The sequence below is a fragment of the Giraffa tippelskirchi genome, chromosome 8 (assembly GCF_054371585.1).
Source record: "Giraffa tippelskirchi isolate mGirTip1 chromosome 8, T2T-mGirTip1v1.2.pri, whole genome shotgun sequence".
Classification (NCBI taxonomy): Eukaryota; Metazoa; Chordata; class Mammalia; order Artiodactyla; family Giraffidae; genus Giraffa; species Giraffa tippelskirchi.
This window is the reverse complement of record NC_137282.1, coordinates 82,519,113-82,538,238: the sequence shown is the minus strand read 5'-3', so window position 1 is coordinate 82,538,238 and position 19,126 is coordinate 82,519,113. Positions and strand designations below refer to the sequence as shown.

Genomic DNA, 19,126 nt, shown 5'->3' with positions numbered 1-19,126 from the left:
GGGGGTAAATAGGATCCCCAAGTATATGTATACTCCAAGGATCCTTTAAGAACTGGTTCACTTTCAAAATGGATCATCTTTAATGCTAAAAAGCAATCAGTGTAGAGTAGTGAGATGCAACTACTCCAATGCTAAATTTAAATCCCTATTATAACACTTAAAAGCACATTACTGAATCCTGTTGCGCCTCCGTTTTTCTTATGTACAAAATGGGGATAACACGAAGACAGCATGCATCATTAAACATCAGCATTCAAAACTGGCTTTTTAAATCCACAGCTCCAGTCTTAGAAATCTAGAGGCTGGACTTTATATTCTATCAATTTTTCCTAACTGGTATTTTACTCTTATTGATATATCATTATTGTTTTCAAAAGTCACCTTAATCTTTTGCTGATAAAACTCCAAAGGGGGGGGGGAACCCAATCTACTTTTGTCCCACGTAGTTCACAGTAAAAAGGAAGAGGAAACGTGTAATTAAGTGGAAGAAAAAGAAGAATGAGAAAACATTTCCTTCAAGAAAATGTTCTGAAATAATTCCACATAGGAAATAGATCCTGTAAAGTTATTTTCATAGTGGTTTAATAGGAGTTCACAAAAAGTTATTTTATGGCAATGTCACTCTTCCTCACAAATTGAGTATCTTTGTTTATTGGCCAATTTCATAAAACTTAACATTCTAGAGGTCAGTTTTAAAAAGCTGACTTAAAAAATAGTACATATTTTTAAAAAGATTTAAATCTGAAACAGACCTCATCCTCCATAAATTTTAGGCATTACTATTTCTGAGCATCAACTATGCAAATCAACTAATTAAATACCCACCTCCCCATCTGTAATAACAAATAAATGACAACTGCTCCCCAAAGATGTATAAAACATTTAGAATAGAAAATGAATAAACATCTCAACTAGTAAAATTACTCCTTTTTCAGCATTAAAAAATAACTCGTGAAAAATGTAATGTTATTATGAAGTGTCATAGTCATCTCAATTCTATTTCGAAAATAACACATGGCATAATTTTAACTAAGAGAAATGCTAGGTTCCCAAAATAGCATGACTGTTACCTTTCCCCAAGACTGTAACTTTTCCCCCAAGGATTAAAAAATAAATATTACCATCATGACATCACTAGAAAGAAATTGAAGCATACAAGGAACAAACTATAGTTTCTTTTTATATCAAAATGTACTCTTGAAAATGTGTTTGGCACAGTGCTAAATCATATATAGTTAATACTAAATATTGCAGGATACAATAAAACCCTGGAATTAATTGTTTACACCCTCTTATGGGAATGAAAATAATAGATACCAATTATTCAGAAGTCAGCCTATACAAACTGTATAAACAATATTTTATGTTTTGTCTTGAAAACCAGTGATATAATAAATTTTACATAAAAGACTGCAAAATAATATAAATGGATTTAAACAGATCTTTACAATAAGAAATTCAAATGGAAACAGACAAGTAACAAAGAGAAGTAAAAAAATTTATTGCAGTATTCGCTCCACCAGGTAGTCTGGGGATCCCTTTTCTTGTATTGTTTTCAGGGTGACCTAATACATCAAAATCTACATTTACAAAAACTCCTTCTGCAGATAGGTCATAGATACTGCATGCTTTTTTTTTTCCAACAGAATAAATTATATATCCAGGAGATTCTGCCATTTTACAGCCTGGAAAAAACAATGCTTCCCTGGAAACTGGGCTAAGCTAAAGAAAGCCATCCGCTGCTAGGTTAAACTCCAAGAACACTTTATTAAGAACATTAACAGACTAATTTCCAACATTCACTTGTTTATTTTTAAACAGAAAGTTTTTTTTTCCAAGATATAAACAATTTTTGTTAAACTATAATACAGTGGGAGTAAAAATGAACTGAGAATCTGTTTCTGCTGCACAACAGCGAAGGGAGCTCCCACAAAAATGTTTGCCCAACATTTCCTTCTTTTGTTCCTGCATCCCAGGTTCCATTCTTACTCTTCATAAAACTGTTTTTTTTTTTTTTGCCAGAATGTTGATATTCAAGTTTTTCTGCCTTTAAAAAAAACTCCTGTAAATTTGGCTGCATGTACAAATTCATTAGCTGGAAGTCCCATCCTTGGCGGCATACAGGGATCGTAAAGTCTGAACAACTTTATTAGTCAGCTTATTAGCACTCGTTAGAGCAATTTTTTTGTAAATAATGTCTGACTCTTTAATAGTGTCTACCCAAGGCACCAGTTTGCGGCCATCACGGCGCTTAGCCTCAGTCCAGGAGCCACTGTAGGAGCCTGCCATCCACTGAACACTGAAGCCATTGCTGGTTTTCTGTACTACTCTTGCAATTTGTGGTCGATCTTTGTACTTTGGACAGCAAATAGCGATGACATCCATGACGTCAACACTTTCATTCATCTGTGCTGCCAACTCCGTAGAGTCTGAATTTCGTTTTGACCTTCTCAATGACTAAAACATTGGGAGGGGGGAAAAAAGACCAAGTGTTACACAAAATAATTTTAGTGAAATTATTGTTTTTATTGCTTTTAATCCCTTGACGCCGGGAGTTGGGATTTCCCAGCACACTTCCATTGCCGGCAATGAGACGCACCGTGACCGCCAGCGCCAAGGGGTTAACATATATTTGTAAAACCATGTAACTCTTAATTTGTACCCGTGTCTTTACTCTTATTGATATATAAAATTATATATACATATGAACCATAAAGCTACATAAAATTTAGCAACAATAAAAAAGGATAACACACATTAATACAATCCAAAGAAAAATTAATAACCCTTTATGCTGGATAAATCTCATTTCTGTTTTTTCTTTTTTATTGTCTTTTATGTTAAACTTTCTACAAAAAGATGTATAAATGGATAAGTAGAGAATTTCTATCTACAAAATGTTTTCTCTCATAAGTATTACATTACTTCGTGTACATTGAATAGACTGACATATATAAGCACATAAAAATCATTTTACGTAATACGCTGCGAAATACGTTGACTCCTCCTCCGCCTCACCCCTGAAGTGCCTCCTCCTCTATCCTCCCCATCACTTTCATCATCTTCTGTCTCTGCTGCTGCATTATTTTTAGGGCTGCCTCCTCCAAGCAGCGAGGTAATTGCTTTGTTCCGAGCATTTGTGCTGGCTGACACCTCCCCTTCTTCTTCCTCTTCATCAGGGTCCAGATGTTCCATGAGAAGTTTGAACTACAAAAATTAGATATTAACTTAGAATTTGAGGTAAACATTTCAAACAAGACCGTCAAATTCCTAAATGTTTTCCATGGCAGTGGTTTGATGTTGGTGAAAGAGACTTTAGCTACTGTCCAACTTGAGTGCTGGAAAACGTTTTTTGTAAAGAGCCAGATTGGAAGTATTTTTGGCTCTGCAGGCTAAAATGCAACACAGAAATGAATGCACATAGCTGTTTCAATAAAACTTTATTTTATACCAACAGGCAGTTGACCAGATTTCTCCTATAAGCAATATGTCACTGACTCTGATCCAAGTTATCAAGCGGCCAGTGATTGCTAATTACTGACAGACATTTAAACATTTTCTGCTTCTTCTGCTTTCCACCAAGAGGACATAAGAATAAATGAAAGATGTCAAACAATTTTAAAGAACTAAAATAAATGCTAAATTTAAAGTATAAGGTTTGCAGTCTATGAATAATATGAAAACCACTGTGTAGCTTACATTCTTAGTCAAGGAAATCATGATTAGTTATATTCAACTACCAGCTTTAAGGAGATTAAATTTAAAGACTTTATTTTTACTTTTTAGGACAATCTTGAAAAACATTTTATAAACATTAAAAAAATTTTATTGTGGTAAAATTATGTAACAGAAAATTTACCACTTTATTTTAAAGTGCTTAATTCACTGACATGAAGTATATTCATAATGTTGCACAACCATCACTACCATTGTTTCTAAAACTTTTACATCACTCCCAAAAGAAACTCAGTCTGTAACCATTTAATACTCCCCATTCCTCCCTCCCCACTGGCCCTGGTAAACTTCGGGTCCATTTTCTGTCTCTCTGAATCTGCCCCCCTTATTTTTTTTTCCCAGCTGTGTCCCATGGCTTTCAGGATCTAAGTTCTTGACCAGGGATTGAACCCTGAGCCCTCAGCAGTGAAGGTATGGAGTCCTAACCACTGGACCACCAGGGAATTCCCCTCATTTGCCTATTTTTAAAGACATTTTAAAAGCATAATTAGTACATTCATATACACACTTGTTAAATGGGTATATACATATATATATATACCCCCACACACATATGTGTGTGGGGGTATATATACTTGTACTTCTTCTGTAAGAAAACATGAAAAAAATGTGATACTGGTTGCCTGAAGGAAGAGGAACAGAAATGGCTAAAGAGGGTAGCCCTCTCAAAAGTATTTACATTTTAAAAAGTCATTATCAAAATGAAACATATTTTGGTTTTACTACTCACATCTAGGTACTGTTTTACTATACTCCTCTTCACATCTTCAGTGATTTTGGAATTAGCCATATCACTCCGCAGGAAGTCCAGTGTTTGTTTGGGATGAAAATGAACTCCTGTTTTCCGGTTTATCGCTTTATCATACACTTTTGCAGATTCAGACGGAGAATATTTCTGAATTTTACTGTTTTAGGAAAATAAAACCATTAACGTAAAAGTTTTTTTCCAGACATTTACATTTAAATGGATTCTAGTTAAGTTTTATTTACTTAAAACTAAACTTTTTGTCATACAGATTTTAACCAGTGAAACTGTATACAAAATAAATATAATTTTAAAAAGGGAGGTAAAGACACAAAATCAAAGATTAAAGAGTAATATTCTCTTGTTTTCCTCAGTACTTGTCTTGAATCGGGGCATCATATAAATGAAAGTAGTTTCTCAAGTCTATTTTTTAGTACCACGATTGTGACTGTAAGACAGTTTTAATATAATTACTCAGTACTACCTAACTGGTTTACCTTCTAAGATTTTTCATTCTCTACATGGCCAGAATGATTGTTTACAAACCTGCTTCATATTATTAACAACTCTATTTCAAAATCTTTCCATCTCCTTAGCACTGCCCCAAGACTTTACAAGGTTTTAAATTATTTTGAATAACAGGCATACCTTGGAGACATTACGGATTTGGTTCCAGACCATTGCAATAAAGCAATTATTGCAATAAAGTGAACCATATCAATTTTTTCATTTCCCAATGAATGTAAAGGTTACATTTACACCATACTATAGTCTATTTAAAGTGTGCAACAGCATTATGTTGAAAAACAACGTACATATCTTAATTAAAAAATACTTTATTGCTAAAAAGTATCATGAGTCTTCAGTGAATTGTAATCTTTTGACAATCATTACATCAAAGATGACTGATCAAAGACCACCATAAAAATAATAATGAAAAATATTTAAATATTGTTGAATAACTACAAAATGTGACAGAGAAACAAAGGGAATAAATGCTGTTGGAAAAATGGAGCCAACAGACTTGTGTGATGCAAGACAGCCACAAACCTTCAATTTGTATAAAATGCAGTATCTGTGAAGTGCAATGTAACACAGTATGTCCTACAGTTGCTAACATTTAACATCAAGGTATTTCTCATTAAAATCTGGATTTTCTAGCTTCCCTTGAAAAAATGGAAGCTCTGGCCACACTGTCCCCGCTCTCTCCCATGGGAACAAGCTGATGAATATCTGAACCCCAAATGTGCTCTTTTCATTTTGCCAATGACCTACACAGGTCGGAGAAGGCAATGGCACCCCACTCCAGTACTCTTGCCTGGGAAACCCCACGGACGGAGGAGCCTGGTAGGCTGCAGCCCATGGTGTCTCGAACAGTCAGACACGACTGAGCGACTTCACTTTCACTTTTCACTTTCATGCACTGGAGAAGGAAATGGCAACCCACTCCAATATGCTTGCCTGGAGAATCCCAGAGACGAAGGAGCCTGGTGGGCTGCTGTCTATGGGGTCGCACAGAGTCGGACACGACTGAAGCGACTTAGCAGCAGCAGCAGCAACCCAGGTCCACTTTATTCATTTCATTATCTGTCCCCATGAACATTTAACTTCATAAGGTTTCAATGAATGTGAAAAATGTCCAAATTCCACGGGTACAGGCAGTGTAGTGATTGATGATGAATAAAATTATAGGGCATTCAAAGTTATTAGTACTTTTCTATCTCTTACCTTGATAGTGTACATTAAAGACTATTGGATCCTGTTAGAACTTAGCCTAGCTGGTCTGCATCTATTTATTCTTCATTTATAGCTCTTTAAAAACTTGAATTTGCCATCTTTTTTTTTTTTAATATTTACTTTTATTGATTTTATTTATTTTGCTGTGTTGGGTCTTAGTTGTGGCATGTGGGATCTGGTTCCCTGACGAAGGATCAAACCCAGGCCTCCTGCATTGGGAGTGCAGAGTCTTACCCACTGGACCACCAGGGAAGTCCCTGCCATCTATTTTTAAGGTTAGCCTAATTCTCTAATATCTTTTTAGGAAAGCCAACATAATAAGTCTTTTAATTTATGATGCATTATCTCCAATTAGAAGAATATAGCTTTCCTCTCTTCAATAATATAATGTACAAATTATGGTATATTATACAACAAAAACACTATATAGCAGTTAAAAGGAACAAACTTCTTTTTATAAAAAAGCATTTTTAATATTCAGCATGCAATCAAAACTGGGTTTCATATTTCTTCTTTATTTGAAGACAGCAAGTTTTTCTTTTACCGCTTATATAATCTTACCTATCAGAAAATCCACAGAGATTCTTCAAATGTTGTTTTAACATCAGAAGCAATAAAATACCCTGGGAGACATTTGCAAACTCAATTAAAGGAGCTGAATTTTCTGGCAAACATTTCATCACTGAATTTATATCATCTTCTGAATCCGAATCTGAATCCGAATCTACACGTTTCCGTGACTTTCGAGGCCTAGAGACTTCTTCTTCACTCTCGCTTGACTCATTTTCCTTACCAGGAGATGATTTTCTTTCTTTCCTTTTATCTTTTACCATAGACTGAAAAAAAGAGGAAATTATTCTGTCTGAAAAATAATAAAATGAAAATACCACTAACAACTATATATATGCTCCCTTCAACAGCTTCAAAAGTATCCTCAATTTAGTGTTTCATATATCAAAACTCTCTGACTTTCTGTAAACAACTGGGGATGTAACCCTTACGGAGAAAATAATGTTCAAAGACTAAATAAAATCCACTCCTCCAACTACTGTGCCATCCTCCCTAAGCCCTTCTGGAATATCATTTCAAGGGAAAGAATTTTCTTATACGATAGCAATGAAAGATAAATTACAGAAGTAACAATTTGGTATATAGGTAAGCCATTATAGAGGAAAAGAAGTAATTATAGTTTAACTGAGGAAAATATAATAGGTCTTGAATTCCCCCACCTTCTTTTAAACTCTCCCATTTAAGAACTTTTCAGCAAGATAACATGCAGTTTTTCTCACAAAATTAAATTGTTTCTTAACTGTTAGCTTTTTAAAAGAAACAACGCCAACTGGTTTCCAGAGGTGGAAAAGACCAGATTACAAAGCAATACTCAAAATATAACTGGTAAAACAGGAGAAACATGTACAAGTACATTTACAACAGTTAGTGAAGTAAAATAAGAGACCATGATGCATCAAGTTCCTGGGAAATTATTAACCTCTTCAACTTCAATGTGCATATTAAACACCTAGGCATTTTATTAACAATGCAAACACTGTGTCAGCAGGTCTAGGGTGGGGCCTAAGGTTCTACAGGTCTAACAAACTCTCAGGTGAGGCTGGTGCTACTGGTTCTGGTCTGCACTTCAAGTAGCAAGGGTTCAGATACCTCTGTAATTCTAACTCTTAGGTAGGTATTAAAATAATTTCCCTGATTTATGAATTTGACCAGGCTGAGTTTTGGGCACAATGATATTGTAAAATGAGAATATTTACTTGTATCATCAGGTACATGAAAATATTCCAACTAATTTACAAAGAATGCAAATTACTGAGTGTACCTACTCTATTCCCAGAGCTACACCAGGTGCTTTTACAATTAAACCAACTATATTTTCTTCTTAAAAATCATGAAAGAAAAGATATGAAGTTCACAACAAAAAACTCAGTAAAGATTTTGGGCATACAATATACCAACTCCATTATGATTCTGGTGTTCAGGGATAAGGAAATCAATAGCATAAATTTTCTGTGTTCCTTGTAAGTAAGCTATTTATATTCATATCTGTATCTCTTCAAGTGTACTACTGCTATCTACAGTATTTTCAGATTTATAAATGAGCAAGGCGTTTTAAAATGGGGTTTAAAGGAATATATGAATGGACACTAAACATTTAAGGTCAGTGCTTTAAAGTGGGAGAGATAAAGATGTGGGATGGCTTATCAACAGAACAATCCATGTATGTATGTATGTGTGTGTGTGCACGTGCATGCATGCATGTGAGTATGTGCATGTATAAATTCCACCTAAATGATCCGGAATGAAATGGTTTTAAGAACTTTCTTAATGGAAATGAAATGGCAACTCATTTTCGCTCTCCAACTCAAACACTATTTAGATTTCAGTAAGTTTATTTACAAAGACTTTATATACCTGTGAAAACAATAAAAAGAACAAGGAGAAACAAAACAGTGAAAACAGTGTGCCTGCATTTTGAAAGATGCATTAAGAATAGCAATGTGTGTAACTTACCTCCTTGAATGACTGAAGTAGGTTACTACCAGAAACAGAGAGTGTAATGTCTATATGATGCATTATAAACAATGGCTCTTCCTGTGTCTGGTATGGAAAACAGGCTAGATTGTCTGCTATATACAAGAGCATATTCACTTCTGTTTTCTGTAAATTGAAAAAAAAAAAAAAGTACACGTTTGGTAGATAATCCAGAAATCCATCATAAAAACCTTTTTAGAAAAAATATTACAGGGTACTTTCACCTCAGTTAATGTTTCAGAAAGGAAGGGACAGAGAGAGAAAGAAGGAAGAAGAAGGAGGAGGCAGAAGAGAAATGGATTTTACAGAATAATCTTAAATCCATTTTAAGAGATTTCCTAACGACTTAAACCATGATACCTTAAAAAGGGAAGAGGTGAATGTTTTTTCAGTGCACCCAAGTGGAATTCCTGGAAGTTTTCTTATAGAGTCTATAGAATCTTTATGACAAATCCATACCACATCAGAAAGTACACATATGAATTAATGATTACTTATCATTGTGCCTCTAAAAGTTTAACCCATATGGAACAATCAGTTACACACAGTTATTCTGTCTTCAAAAGTAAGAGGTAATAATTATAGTTCTAACATGTGGGTTAAAAAAATCCAAGTTCATGTACTCTTAAAACAATTGTTAGTTTCCTGTGTGTGTATAATTTAAAATATCAGAGTCATTCTGACAGAGTTGCCAAAGATTCACACCATAAAAACTCTGATGTTGGCAAATTATGATTCCTAATAGTTGTTTGCTTTTAAAAGAAGTAACAGAGACTTTTTTTCAGAACTTCATGATCATACAGAATATAAACTGAAAGACATGTTAATATTTAAATTCTTTTAAAAATATTTATAGCTTTAAAAAAAAAAAAACAAACCAGGCAATTAAAAATACTACTTCTTGGTACTTCCCTGGTGGTTTGGTGGATAAGACACTGTGCTTCCATTGTAAGGGGCAGGGGTTTAATCCCTGTTTGGGGAACTAAGATTCCACATTGCCTGAAGCATGGCCAAACGCTTCCCTAAAACTCCCCCCCAAACACACCTTCCTATCACCTCCCTTATCCTGCTGCCCAAACAACACAAAATGCCATATCAGTGGTAGCAAACAACAAAAATCCCAAAGGACAGATGGAATGAACTTGCTATTAGTATTCATGAAACTCCCACTCTATTTTTATTTTTAAATATTTATCAATATGTACATGTTAAAGTTGGGAAAATACAGACAATCACCCTCACCTCCCTGAAACCTTTTTCTTTAGTTTTCTCTTCCTAGCTCTTTGACTATTCCTCTTCTATTTCCTTCTCAAACCAACTCCTTTTCAAACTGCTTTTCAGTTCAGTTCAGTTGCTCAGTCGTGTCCGACTCTTTGCAACCCCATGAACCAGAGCACACCAGGCCTCCCTGTCCATCACCAACTCCGGAGTCCACCCAAACCCATGTCCATCGAGTCGATGATGCCATACAGGCATCTCATCCTCTGTTGTCCCCTTCTCCTCCTGCCCTCAATCTTTCCCAGCATCCGGGTCTTTCCCAATGAGTCAGCTCTTCACATGAGGTGGCCAAAGTACTGGAGTTTCAGCTTCAGATCAGTCCTTCCAATGAACACCCAGGACTGATCTCCTTTAGGATGGACTGGTTGGATCTCCTTGCAGTCCAAGGGACTCTCAAGAGTCTTCTCCAACACCACAGTTGAAAAGCATCAATTCTTCGGCGCTCAGCTTTCTTTATGGTCCAACTCTCACATCCATACATGACCACTGGAGAACCACAGCCTTGACTATACGTTGCTTTTAGCAACATTCTATTTTTTGTGTGCTTAGGAGTCCTGAGAGTCCCTCGGACTGCAAGGAGATCAAACTAGTCAATCTTAAGGGAAATCAAGTCTAAATACTCATTGGGATGACTGATGCTGAAGCTGAAACCCCAGTATTTTGGTCATCTGATGAGAACAGCTGACTCATTGGAAAAGTTCCTGATGCTGGGAAAGATTGAGGGCAGAAGGAGAAGAGGGTGTCAAGGGATGAGATCGCTGCATGGCATCACTGATGCAATGGACATGGACTTGGGCAAACTTCAGGAGATGGTGAGGGACAGAGAGCCCTGGCATCTGCAGTCCATGGGGCTGCAAAGAGGTAGACACGACTAGAAGACTGAACAACAGGACAAAAATATTCCAGTTACCCTTTGACCATTCTCACAATGTCTCATATAATTTATTCCTTCCTCAGTGTTTCTTTTTTCCTTCCATCCATTCTTTTCCTTCCAATTCTCACCATAACAACTCAATCCCTTATTACCTTCAGTGTGAACACGCTAAAAAATTTGTGTTCCTAAAATGTTCTTTGTCACATGTCCTCATCACTGTATTTAACAACTGTCAATAGTTTCACAGTATCTATAAGATCCTCCATAAACCATGCCTCACTATGACCTTGCTGCTCTAGTTAAATAATGCATCTATTCATTATTTCCCACCCATTCTTATCTTTGTACCTTTTTTATGTTTTTACACCTGCCCGGCCTTAAACAGTAGATCCATCTTATCCCCCTACTTCTTCAGTAATTTGTTCCTCCTCTGACATCTTCTGTTGGAAGTAGTCAGAAGAAAGCACTATATTATGAAAACCAGATTTCCAATTTAGCATGTCACATGCTGGGGTGACAGAGCATCCAGCTAATGACATACAGCAGGCAATGAAATCACGTAGGAATGAAGCTCAGGAAGAAGAGAAAGACTAGGGCGATACAGATACAAACCATCTGGGACTCAGACTATGCTAATCTTTACAGCTATCTTACAGGAGGTAAGATCCAGTGATGACAAGAGCACCTTATCATATCATTATGTACTCCGATCTAAACCTCTTACACACAATGAAAGCTTAATACTGTTGACAGCCCTGATGATGATTAAATTATATTCTAAGTGTTTCCAAAATAGAAGTCTATTATATTTATTTGTTAGATAATGTAACCAAAAATTTCACGTACTATTTAAAAAGAAAAGGTCTAATAAGGCATCTGCATTCTGGTCATTTTTAGGGCTTCCCTGGTAGCTCAGAGAGTAAAGAATTTGCTTGCAGTTCAGGAGACTATGTTTTGATACCTGGTGGGGAAGATCCCCTGGAGAAGGGAATGGCAACCCACTCCAGTATTCTAGCCTGGAGAATTCCATGGACAGAGGAGCCTGGTGGGCTAGTCTATGGGGTTGCAAAGAGTCGGACACGACTGAGCAACTAACACACATAATTTTAATTTTACTTCATTGAAAAAATCTGGTATCGGAACAGCAACAAAGTCAAGTCATCAAGTGATTAAAATATGAAAAAAATATTTTTCTTTTTAAAGCTTCACACAAGAACTAGTTAAGTTCTATGTGGAAAGATACCACATCTTCATCTTCTAGCACAATGGCTACCATAAAACGTATGCTGAATACTGTTGTAAAATGAATGAAAATATTCAGAGGTAAGCTTAAAGAATGGGATATTTTATTTTCCTGCCTTATAGTCTTGGCCAATGCAACTTGTGCAATAGCTCCTAAAGGGTCAAAATTGTAATTGCACAAAAGTGGGCTTTTCATTAAAGGAGGTCAGGTTGAACAAGCAGGGATCTCAGCAGCCTAAAACACAGGACAGTTACTCTAAAACGTTCGAGTCTGATATAAACAAGTGGAATTTCACTTTATCTATCTAACCATCCACCCATCCACCCACCCACCCATCCCGAGAAGTGATAGTTTAGTAACATAGTTTACATGAAAGCATGCTTAAAAGAACTGCTATAAAGTTTATAACATACTCAGTATGGAGACACAATTATACTTTATCCCTCATTTTGTTTATTTTCATGCAAAATTTCCTCTTCAATACCTTGTAGTTAACATACACCTAAATAAACACATTTAAGATGGTCATTGTTATTTACTAAACTGATAATATTTTTAAAATGTTGACTACTTTAGGCGTAAAATTTATAGAACATTTATCTTCTTAAAATAAGAAGTTCTTGATGCTTACTGCTGTGTCATCAAAGAGGTTGAGTAAAGAAATCAGAAAGGCGCGTCTGTGCTGGCGGTTTCCACGGATCATGGAGTAAAGGTGTGAACACAAAGCACTGGAGGACTCGTCTTGCCTGAAACCCCTCACAGGATCTTTTAGGCATGTGTTGATTGCCTGTTGTACCTGGTAAGACATCTTCATGCCAGCCACCGCTTTCATCTGAAATCAATAAAAGCCTTATTTTTGTCACAGAAATTAAAAGAGCCAAATTAAAAATATAAATTTGATCATTATAGTCAGAGGCAAACTTTATAATTTGGTTTTATTTAGAATAATAAAAATCATAGAATGCAAGCACTGGAAGGAATACTAGAGATCATCTATTGTAATCTGCTCATTTTAATAGAAGAAAAAATGGAGACCCAGAGGAGCCATCACTGCCAAGATACACAGTAGGCACTAGAACCCATGCATCCTGATTTTCATCCAGCGTGCATGCTATACTGTTACTTCCAGCTCAATCTTAAAGAGTTAATTTTAAAAAGAATAAACACCTTGGGGGACAAACTTAGATTCATGTTTAGAAGTAATTAGTAAGCAAAATATTTTATTCGAATATGAATCTGGGCAGGACATTTGCCAAAGAAATGGTTTACCAAAGAACAATACTTAAATTTAGGCTGCACGATTTAAAAATACATACGTGAATGAATCCAGCATATTTTTTGTCTATTTCCACAAGCTGCTGATCAGCCTTGTTCCGCATAGCTGGTTCTGGGTCTGTGCCCATAGCAATTAAATACGGCACACACTGAAAATAAAAATAAAGAATTCATGAGACATCATAGTAGTAAAAGCTCTGTATGTATCTTGACATATATTAAAACTTGCTATACATTTGGGACATATGAATTTAGCTCATTGGCTTTCCTATAAATGAATGCCATGTTTTAGTATTCTTTTAAAAATTATTAATCTTCCCTTAGATTTAGCTGAAAGTAAAAATGCACTGTTCCATCAGCAAAAAATTTTTTAAAAAGTGATGTGGTGAACTTCAAGCAATTTCAATGTGAGTTTAAAGTTATTTTCTTTAAAAAAAAAAAAACAAAAACAAAAACTAAAGGGCTCCCAAACTAAGAATATCCATTTAAGATTATGACATATACTACAAATGAATAATCCAATAATTTTTTAGGCCTGACTGAATTTTCTTTGTAAAGATAATAAAGGGGGAAAAACACTTTGTCTTCCATACTCAACACCAGAAAAATATAAATCCACCCTCCCCCGCAACAATGCTGATTTTAGATATGGCTTCAATGGTCTGGCAGCTGGATAGCTAGTAATCTGGTAACAGTCATACTCACTGTATGCATCTAAAGGTCAGGAAACACCACTACTATGTCAAGTGACTCTGAATTAGATAGAGGTGAGGAAGCCAGAAAAATAGCAACAAACAAATAAAAAACAACTTAAAAAAAGTAGACATAGCACTGAATGAAATGGGTCATCAAGAATCAAACCCTGAATTGGGGGTGGGGGGAGGTTCACAAAAAACATTATTAGCTTAATTTGTAAAATATGAAAATATATTACATACTATTGTATCAATGTTAAGTTTCCTAAATTTGATGACTGCATTATGGTTTTATAAGAGAATGTTTCTGTTCTTAAAAAAATGTATGCTGAGGTATTTAGAGGCAAAGAATTATGATATCTGAAACTTATTATCAAATAATTTAGTGTATGTATGGAGAGAGAAAGCAAATGTGGCAAAATGGCAAAATATACGTAAAGAGTATAAAGGGCTTAATGTGTCACTCTTGCAATTTTTTGATAAATATAAAATTTTAAAGTTCAAAAAAAGATACAATAAGAGCAAAACCTAAGACTATTAAGCGTATCAGCAAAGAGCCTTAAGTATCTAAAAAATCCAAGAGTATCAACAGAGTACTGTACATTTTATTAAGCAATCCTGCCCTGAGTCACAAAGAACAGACTGAATATTCATTACTGTGTTCTGTTTCAGGACACAGAGAAGAACACAGCATACGAATCAAGAACATATTTTTAAAAAGTTAAACAAAACAGCCGAAATAAAAATCTTGAAGGGTACAGGCTATTGTTATTTAACAAGTTCACTTCTCCAGCCTATGACACTCTCCTGAACGTGTCAGAATACTACAACATGAGCATTAGCTGCCAACCCCTTGTAGTACAAATATGTCTTCAGTATATCATCTAGTCTACACATCCATGTTTTAAGGTATTGGGTACTTGATCTTACTTCCAACTACAGATGAAGGAACAGAGTTCAGATTATATAGGTGACTTTTCTGTGGACTAAAATCCATACTGTTAAGATAGATTATACTCTTAACTCCATTTACATTACATGCTGTTGTTGGATTTTAGAGGTAAGAGTCAACATGAATTAAAACAAATCTATCATCCCTACTTAGAAGAAGTAATACTGAGTACATATTGTGCAAATATAAATTAAAGTTTGTACAACAGAATCAACATTATGAATATATATGTACTTTGCAGTTAAATACAACCTAAAAGATGGACTAAAACTTGGATTGCTACGAGTTTGGGATGCCCACCCCCCTCCCCCGAAATCAACAACTAAGAGGAATAAAGAACTACTTATTTTCTAATCACAATGTGTTCACGTGGCAACAAATTCTTGGCTCTTTCCATAAGTGCTATTGCTGTAAAACATACTTACCTGAACTGGATGAATAAGACCTTGGTTTAGCGTCAATGCAATGACATTTAGGGCAAAGTGGCGTACACTTGATTGGGTGTGAAAAAACGCCTCAAGCACCTGTTTGAGGTAAAGCTGCATGATGGAACTACTCATCCCTGAGGAAACATCACCCATTTCTTTCAAATCTTCCTGTTTTGCAACCTTCTTCCCTACAAAAGGAAGTCAACATACCAAGAATATGTATATTAACTTTACTAACTACACTAAATTAAGTCACAATCAAAAGCACAAAATGTGATAGCTGGCCTATTGGTCCTTAATTTTTTATTTTTTTTTAGGTCTGTTAGAGACCCCTTGGATAACATGATGAGAAAGTATAATCCCTTTCCCTCTGTCAAAATGTTAAGGTCTGCACACACATTCAACTTATAAACTACTTTAGGGAGTTTATGAAGTATCTTCTTTAATTCAACCCTTTTATCTAATATAGGGTATAGGGTAAGTAGGTATCTGGATTAAAAAAGTCATAGAGTAAGCTAACTGCAGTCCCACTGTGAACTTTGAAAATATATTTTCACTTACAGTCTCTATCTGCCTGCTGCATACGTGTATCTTCTTCTTGTAGGTAGGTCTGGAGGTTTTTTAACACTTGTATTTTTAAATTTACTGAGGAGTTTTTATCAGATAAAATATTATTGTATAGATTTTTCACCTCTTGCTCAAACATTAGACTTGGGTGCTGAATAAAGGCAAATCCTAAAGAAGATGAAAAAAACAAAAATCTTCTTGATATACTCATATTAAAATTAAATAGAACATTTAATGAAAATGTTGATAAAGTATATGAAGAGTTCCTTATTTCAAAAATTAAAACGACTGGAAGAATATGCTGGTGGACTTACCTAGAGAAGTATTAGAGCAGATACTTCTTCCCCCATGAATTAAAAACAAGAAATTGCATTTCAAAGGAGAATTTCACACAAGAGGAAACCTTGAGGAGGGAGCAGGGCCTAGTGGCTAAGGGAGTGGACTAGGAGTCAGGAGTCTTGGTTTCTATTCCTGGCTCCACCACTGACTTGTAGTGTGACCTTGGGTGAGTCACATAATCTCTCTGTGCCTCAACTCTCCATCTGTAAAATGGGGACAATAATATTCACCACCCACCTACCTCAATGGGTATTTTCAGGATTTAAGAGGTAATGTGTGCATTTTTAGATCCCTAGTGGAAGGTACTAACCTTGGTGCTATTAAAATATATTCATTTGATGAAATGGATTAGTTCTAAAATAAAGCTAAAAATCTTCTATTTATTTCTATATGTTGTTATAATGAAGCCACAATGCTGAATTCTATAACCACAAATTATTACCTATATTTATTACCCAAAATAATATTACCCATGTTTATTTGTACAAAATGCTTATTTAATGAGATAAAACGAAGATCTTTGATGAGAGCAAGTATTATGGATGCCAAATAACAAACTAAATTCAAAGCATAGAGTGATCAGATAACTAGCCCAAGGTGACACAGGAAAACAATGGCCCAGGCAACTTTTATTAACTGGTCTAAAGGCACTTATTTTCTGGAGAGTATTGCTTCAAATTAAAAATTACACTCTTTGTTCTCTGAATGAGATGTAACACTGTTAGTTTTTGCCATTTTATAGAATGTATGTCCAGACTGAAGTACACATTTAACTTGAAAGGTAATCCTCTACCAATACAACTCCCTAGTAAGTGGTATATGAATTTTTACTCTATTTGCTATATATAATTTTCTGAAAGAGATGAAGAGGAAATAAGATATTAAGACTTACATTAAAAAAAATTAGTAAACATTTAATGAAGTTTGGGTACCTTAGAAATAACAGCAATGTCTATGCATTATAAACTTTATTAATGCTACTAAATAAAATTTCTAAGTTATTAACCTTAATGAACAGCTTTATATATATCTGTACAAAGTAAAACAAAACAAACAAACAAACAAAAATAACAGCACAAAAATCTGAAGAAAGTGCTCTTCTAATTTTTTTTAGTGCATTTAATTCAGGTATCAAGACTTTAAGGCTATCCTTCTCAAATTTCTTCCATATTTCAATATCTTTCCAGATAAACCTCAAAAACCTAACCTAACCACATGTATTTATTACATCAATGCTCTTGGAAAAATAATATAGAAAAAGTATACATCCAGTTGTTCCTATGTGGTTGGTTACCATGTGTTTCTATATATTAATAAATGGAAGTCTGTGTAGACTGCCCTTCGTTTTGACTTTAGAAGAGGCAGACACATATACTGACAAAACTTTGCAAAGAAAAACAACAATTAAAAAAATACACAACGGTACAAATTTTTCTACATCACTTTTCTTTATTAAAGTACTTTGAACCCTATAAAGTAGGGGTAGAAGAAAGTATTGTCACCTCTATTTTACTAATGAGGAAACTGACAAACAAGTTACATGACTTGCTGAAAGTCACCCAGGAAGTTACTGGATAAGCCAAGAATGGAACCCAGTTGTTTTAACCCCCAGATGTATATTCTAGACACCAGACCCTACTTTATTTTTTTAAATTTTAAATTAGTTTATTTATCTATTTTTTAACTTTACAATATTGTATTTGTTTTGCCATACTTGACATGAATCCACCATGGGTGTACATGTTTTCCCCTTCCAGAACAGACCTTACTTTAAACAGAAACATACTTAAATAAATCAACATTTTAGACTCACAAAAATTTTAAAACTTGCTCAACCTCTCAAACAACTAAGAACTAGGAAGAAATCTAGACTTAATTTACCTAGACCAATGATGGCTTTTGTTTGCACTTCTTCATCTGAATGCTTTGTAAAATACATCAATAGTTCAAGTACTTTATCCTTTATGTTAACCTAAGGGGGAAAAACACATTAAAGTGTATAAGGAAGAGTAGCTTAGATCAGTTTTCAACTATGAAGGAAAAAAATATCTAAAAACAAACTTCTGCATGTAAAATTTACTAAAGAATAAATCACCAACAAATGTATAAATCCATAAATTTTAGAACAATGTCATTCATTGGGACAGTTAAAAAATAAAAGTGCTGCCGACAAAATGTGCCCACAAATACAAAGCAGATATAACTTGCATTAATTTATTATGGACTGGTAACTAACAGATTGGCTTCACAGATCAGAAGCCAGTCTGAAGACCATGTTTTGAATAGCACCGTTTTAGAATTAAACCAGACAACTCTAGGGACTTCCCTGGTCTGTCAGTGGTTAAGACTACATGCTTCCAGTGCAGGGGGTGCAGGTTCAATCCTGGGTTAGGGAACTAAGATCCCACATGCCGTGCGTGCGTGCGTGCGTGCTAAGTTGCTTTGGTCGTGTCCGACTCTGTGCGACCCTATGGACTGAAGCCTGCGAGGCTCCTCTGTCCATGGGATTCTCCAGGCAAGAATACTGGAGTGGGTTGCCCTGTCCTCTTCCAGGGGATCTTCCTGACCCAGGGATCAAGCCTGCGTCTCTTACATCTCCTGCATTAGCAGGCAGGTTCTTTACCACTAGTGCCACCTGGAAAGCCCTTTCACATGCTGCATATCCAAAAAATAGAAAAATAAAATACAATAAAATTAAAACAAAACAAAACCAA

At 35.2% G+C, this 19,126-nt stretch overlaps 1 protein-coding gene across 3 annotated transcripts in view; it reads right to left on the bottom strand.

Moving 5' to 3' along the window:
* Window positions 1–1,477: 1,477 nt before the first annotated feature.
* NIPBL (NIPBL cohesin loading factor) overlaps window positions 1,478–19,126 on the bottom strand; it is a 198,452-nt gene continuing 180,803 nt past the window's right edge. For 2 of the 3 annotated variants that reach the window (XM_081522003.1, XM_081522005.1), the window contains 10 exons: window positions 18,294–18,384; window positions 16,068–16,241; window positions 15,504–15,694; window positions 13,473–13,580; window positions 12,788–12,988; window positions 8,741–8,887; window positions 6,779–7,053; window positions 4,466–4,640; window positions 3,019–3,207; window positions 1,478–2,457 (listed from right to left, as the gene is read on the bottom strand). In XM_081522003.1, coding sequence (XP_081378129.1) covers window positions 2,092–2,457; window positions 3,019–3,207; window positions 4,466–4,640; window positions 6,779–7,053; window positions 8,741–8,887; window positions 12,788–12,988; window positions 13,473–13,580; window positions 15,504–15,694; window positions 16,068–16,241; window positions 18,294–18,384 — 1,917 coding nt within the window. In that variant the 3' untranslated portion in view covers window positions 1,478–2,091. Of the gene's footprint in view, window positions 2,458–2,977; window positions 3,208–4,465; window positions 4,641–6,778; window positions 7,054–8,740; window positions 8,888–12,787; window positions 12,989–13,472; window positions 13,581–15,503; window positions 15,695–16,067; window positions 16,242–18,293; window positions 18,385–19,126 lie in introns of all 3 variants that reach the window. The other variant, XM_081522004.1, reaches the window with a different exon arrangement.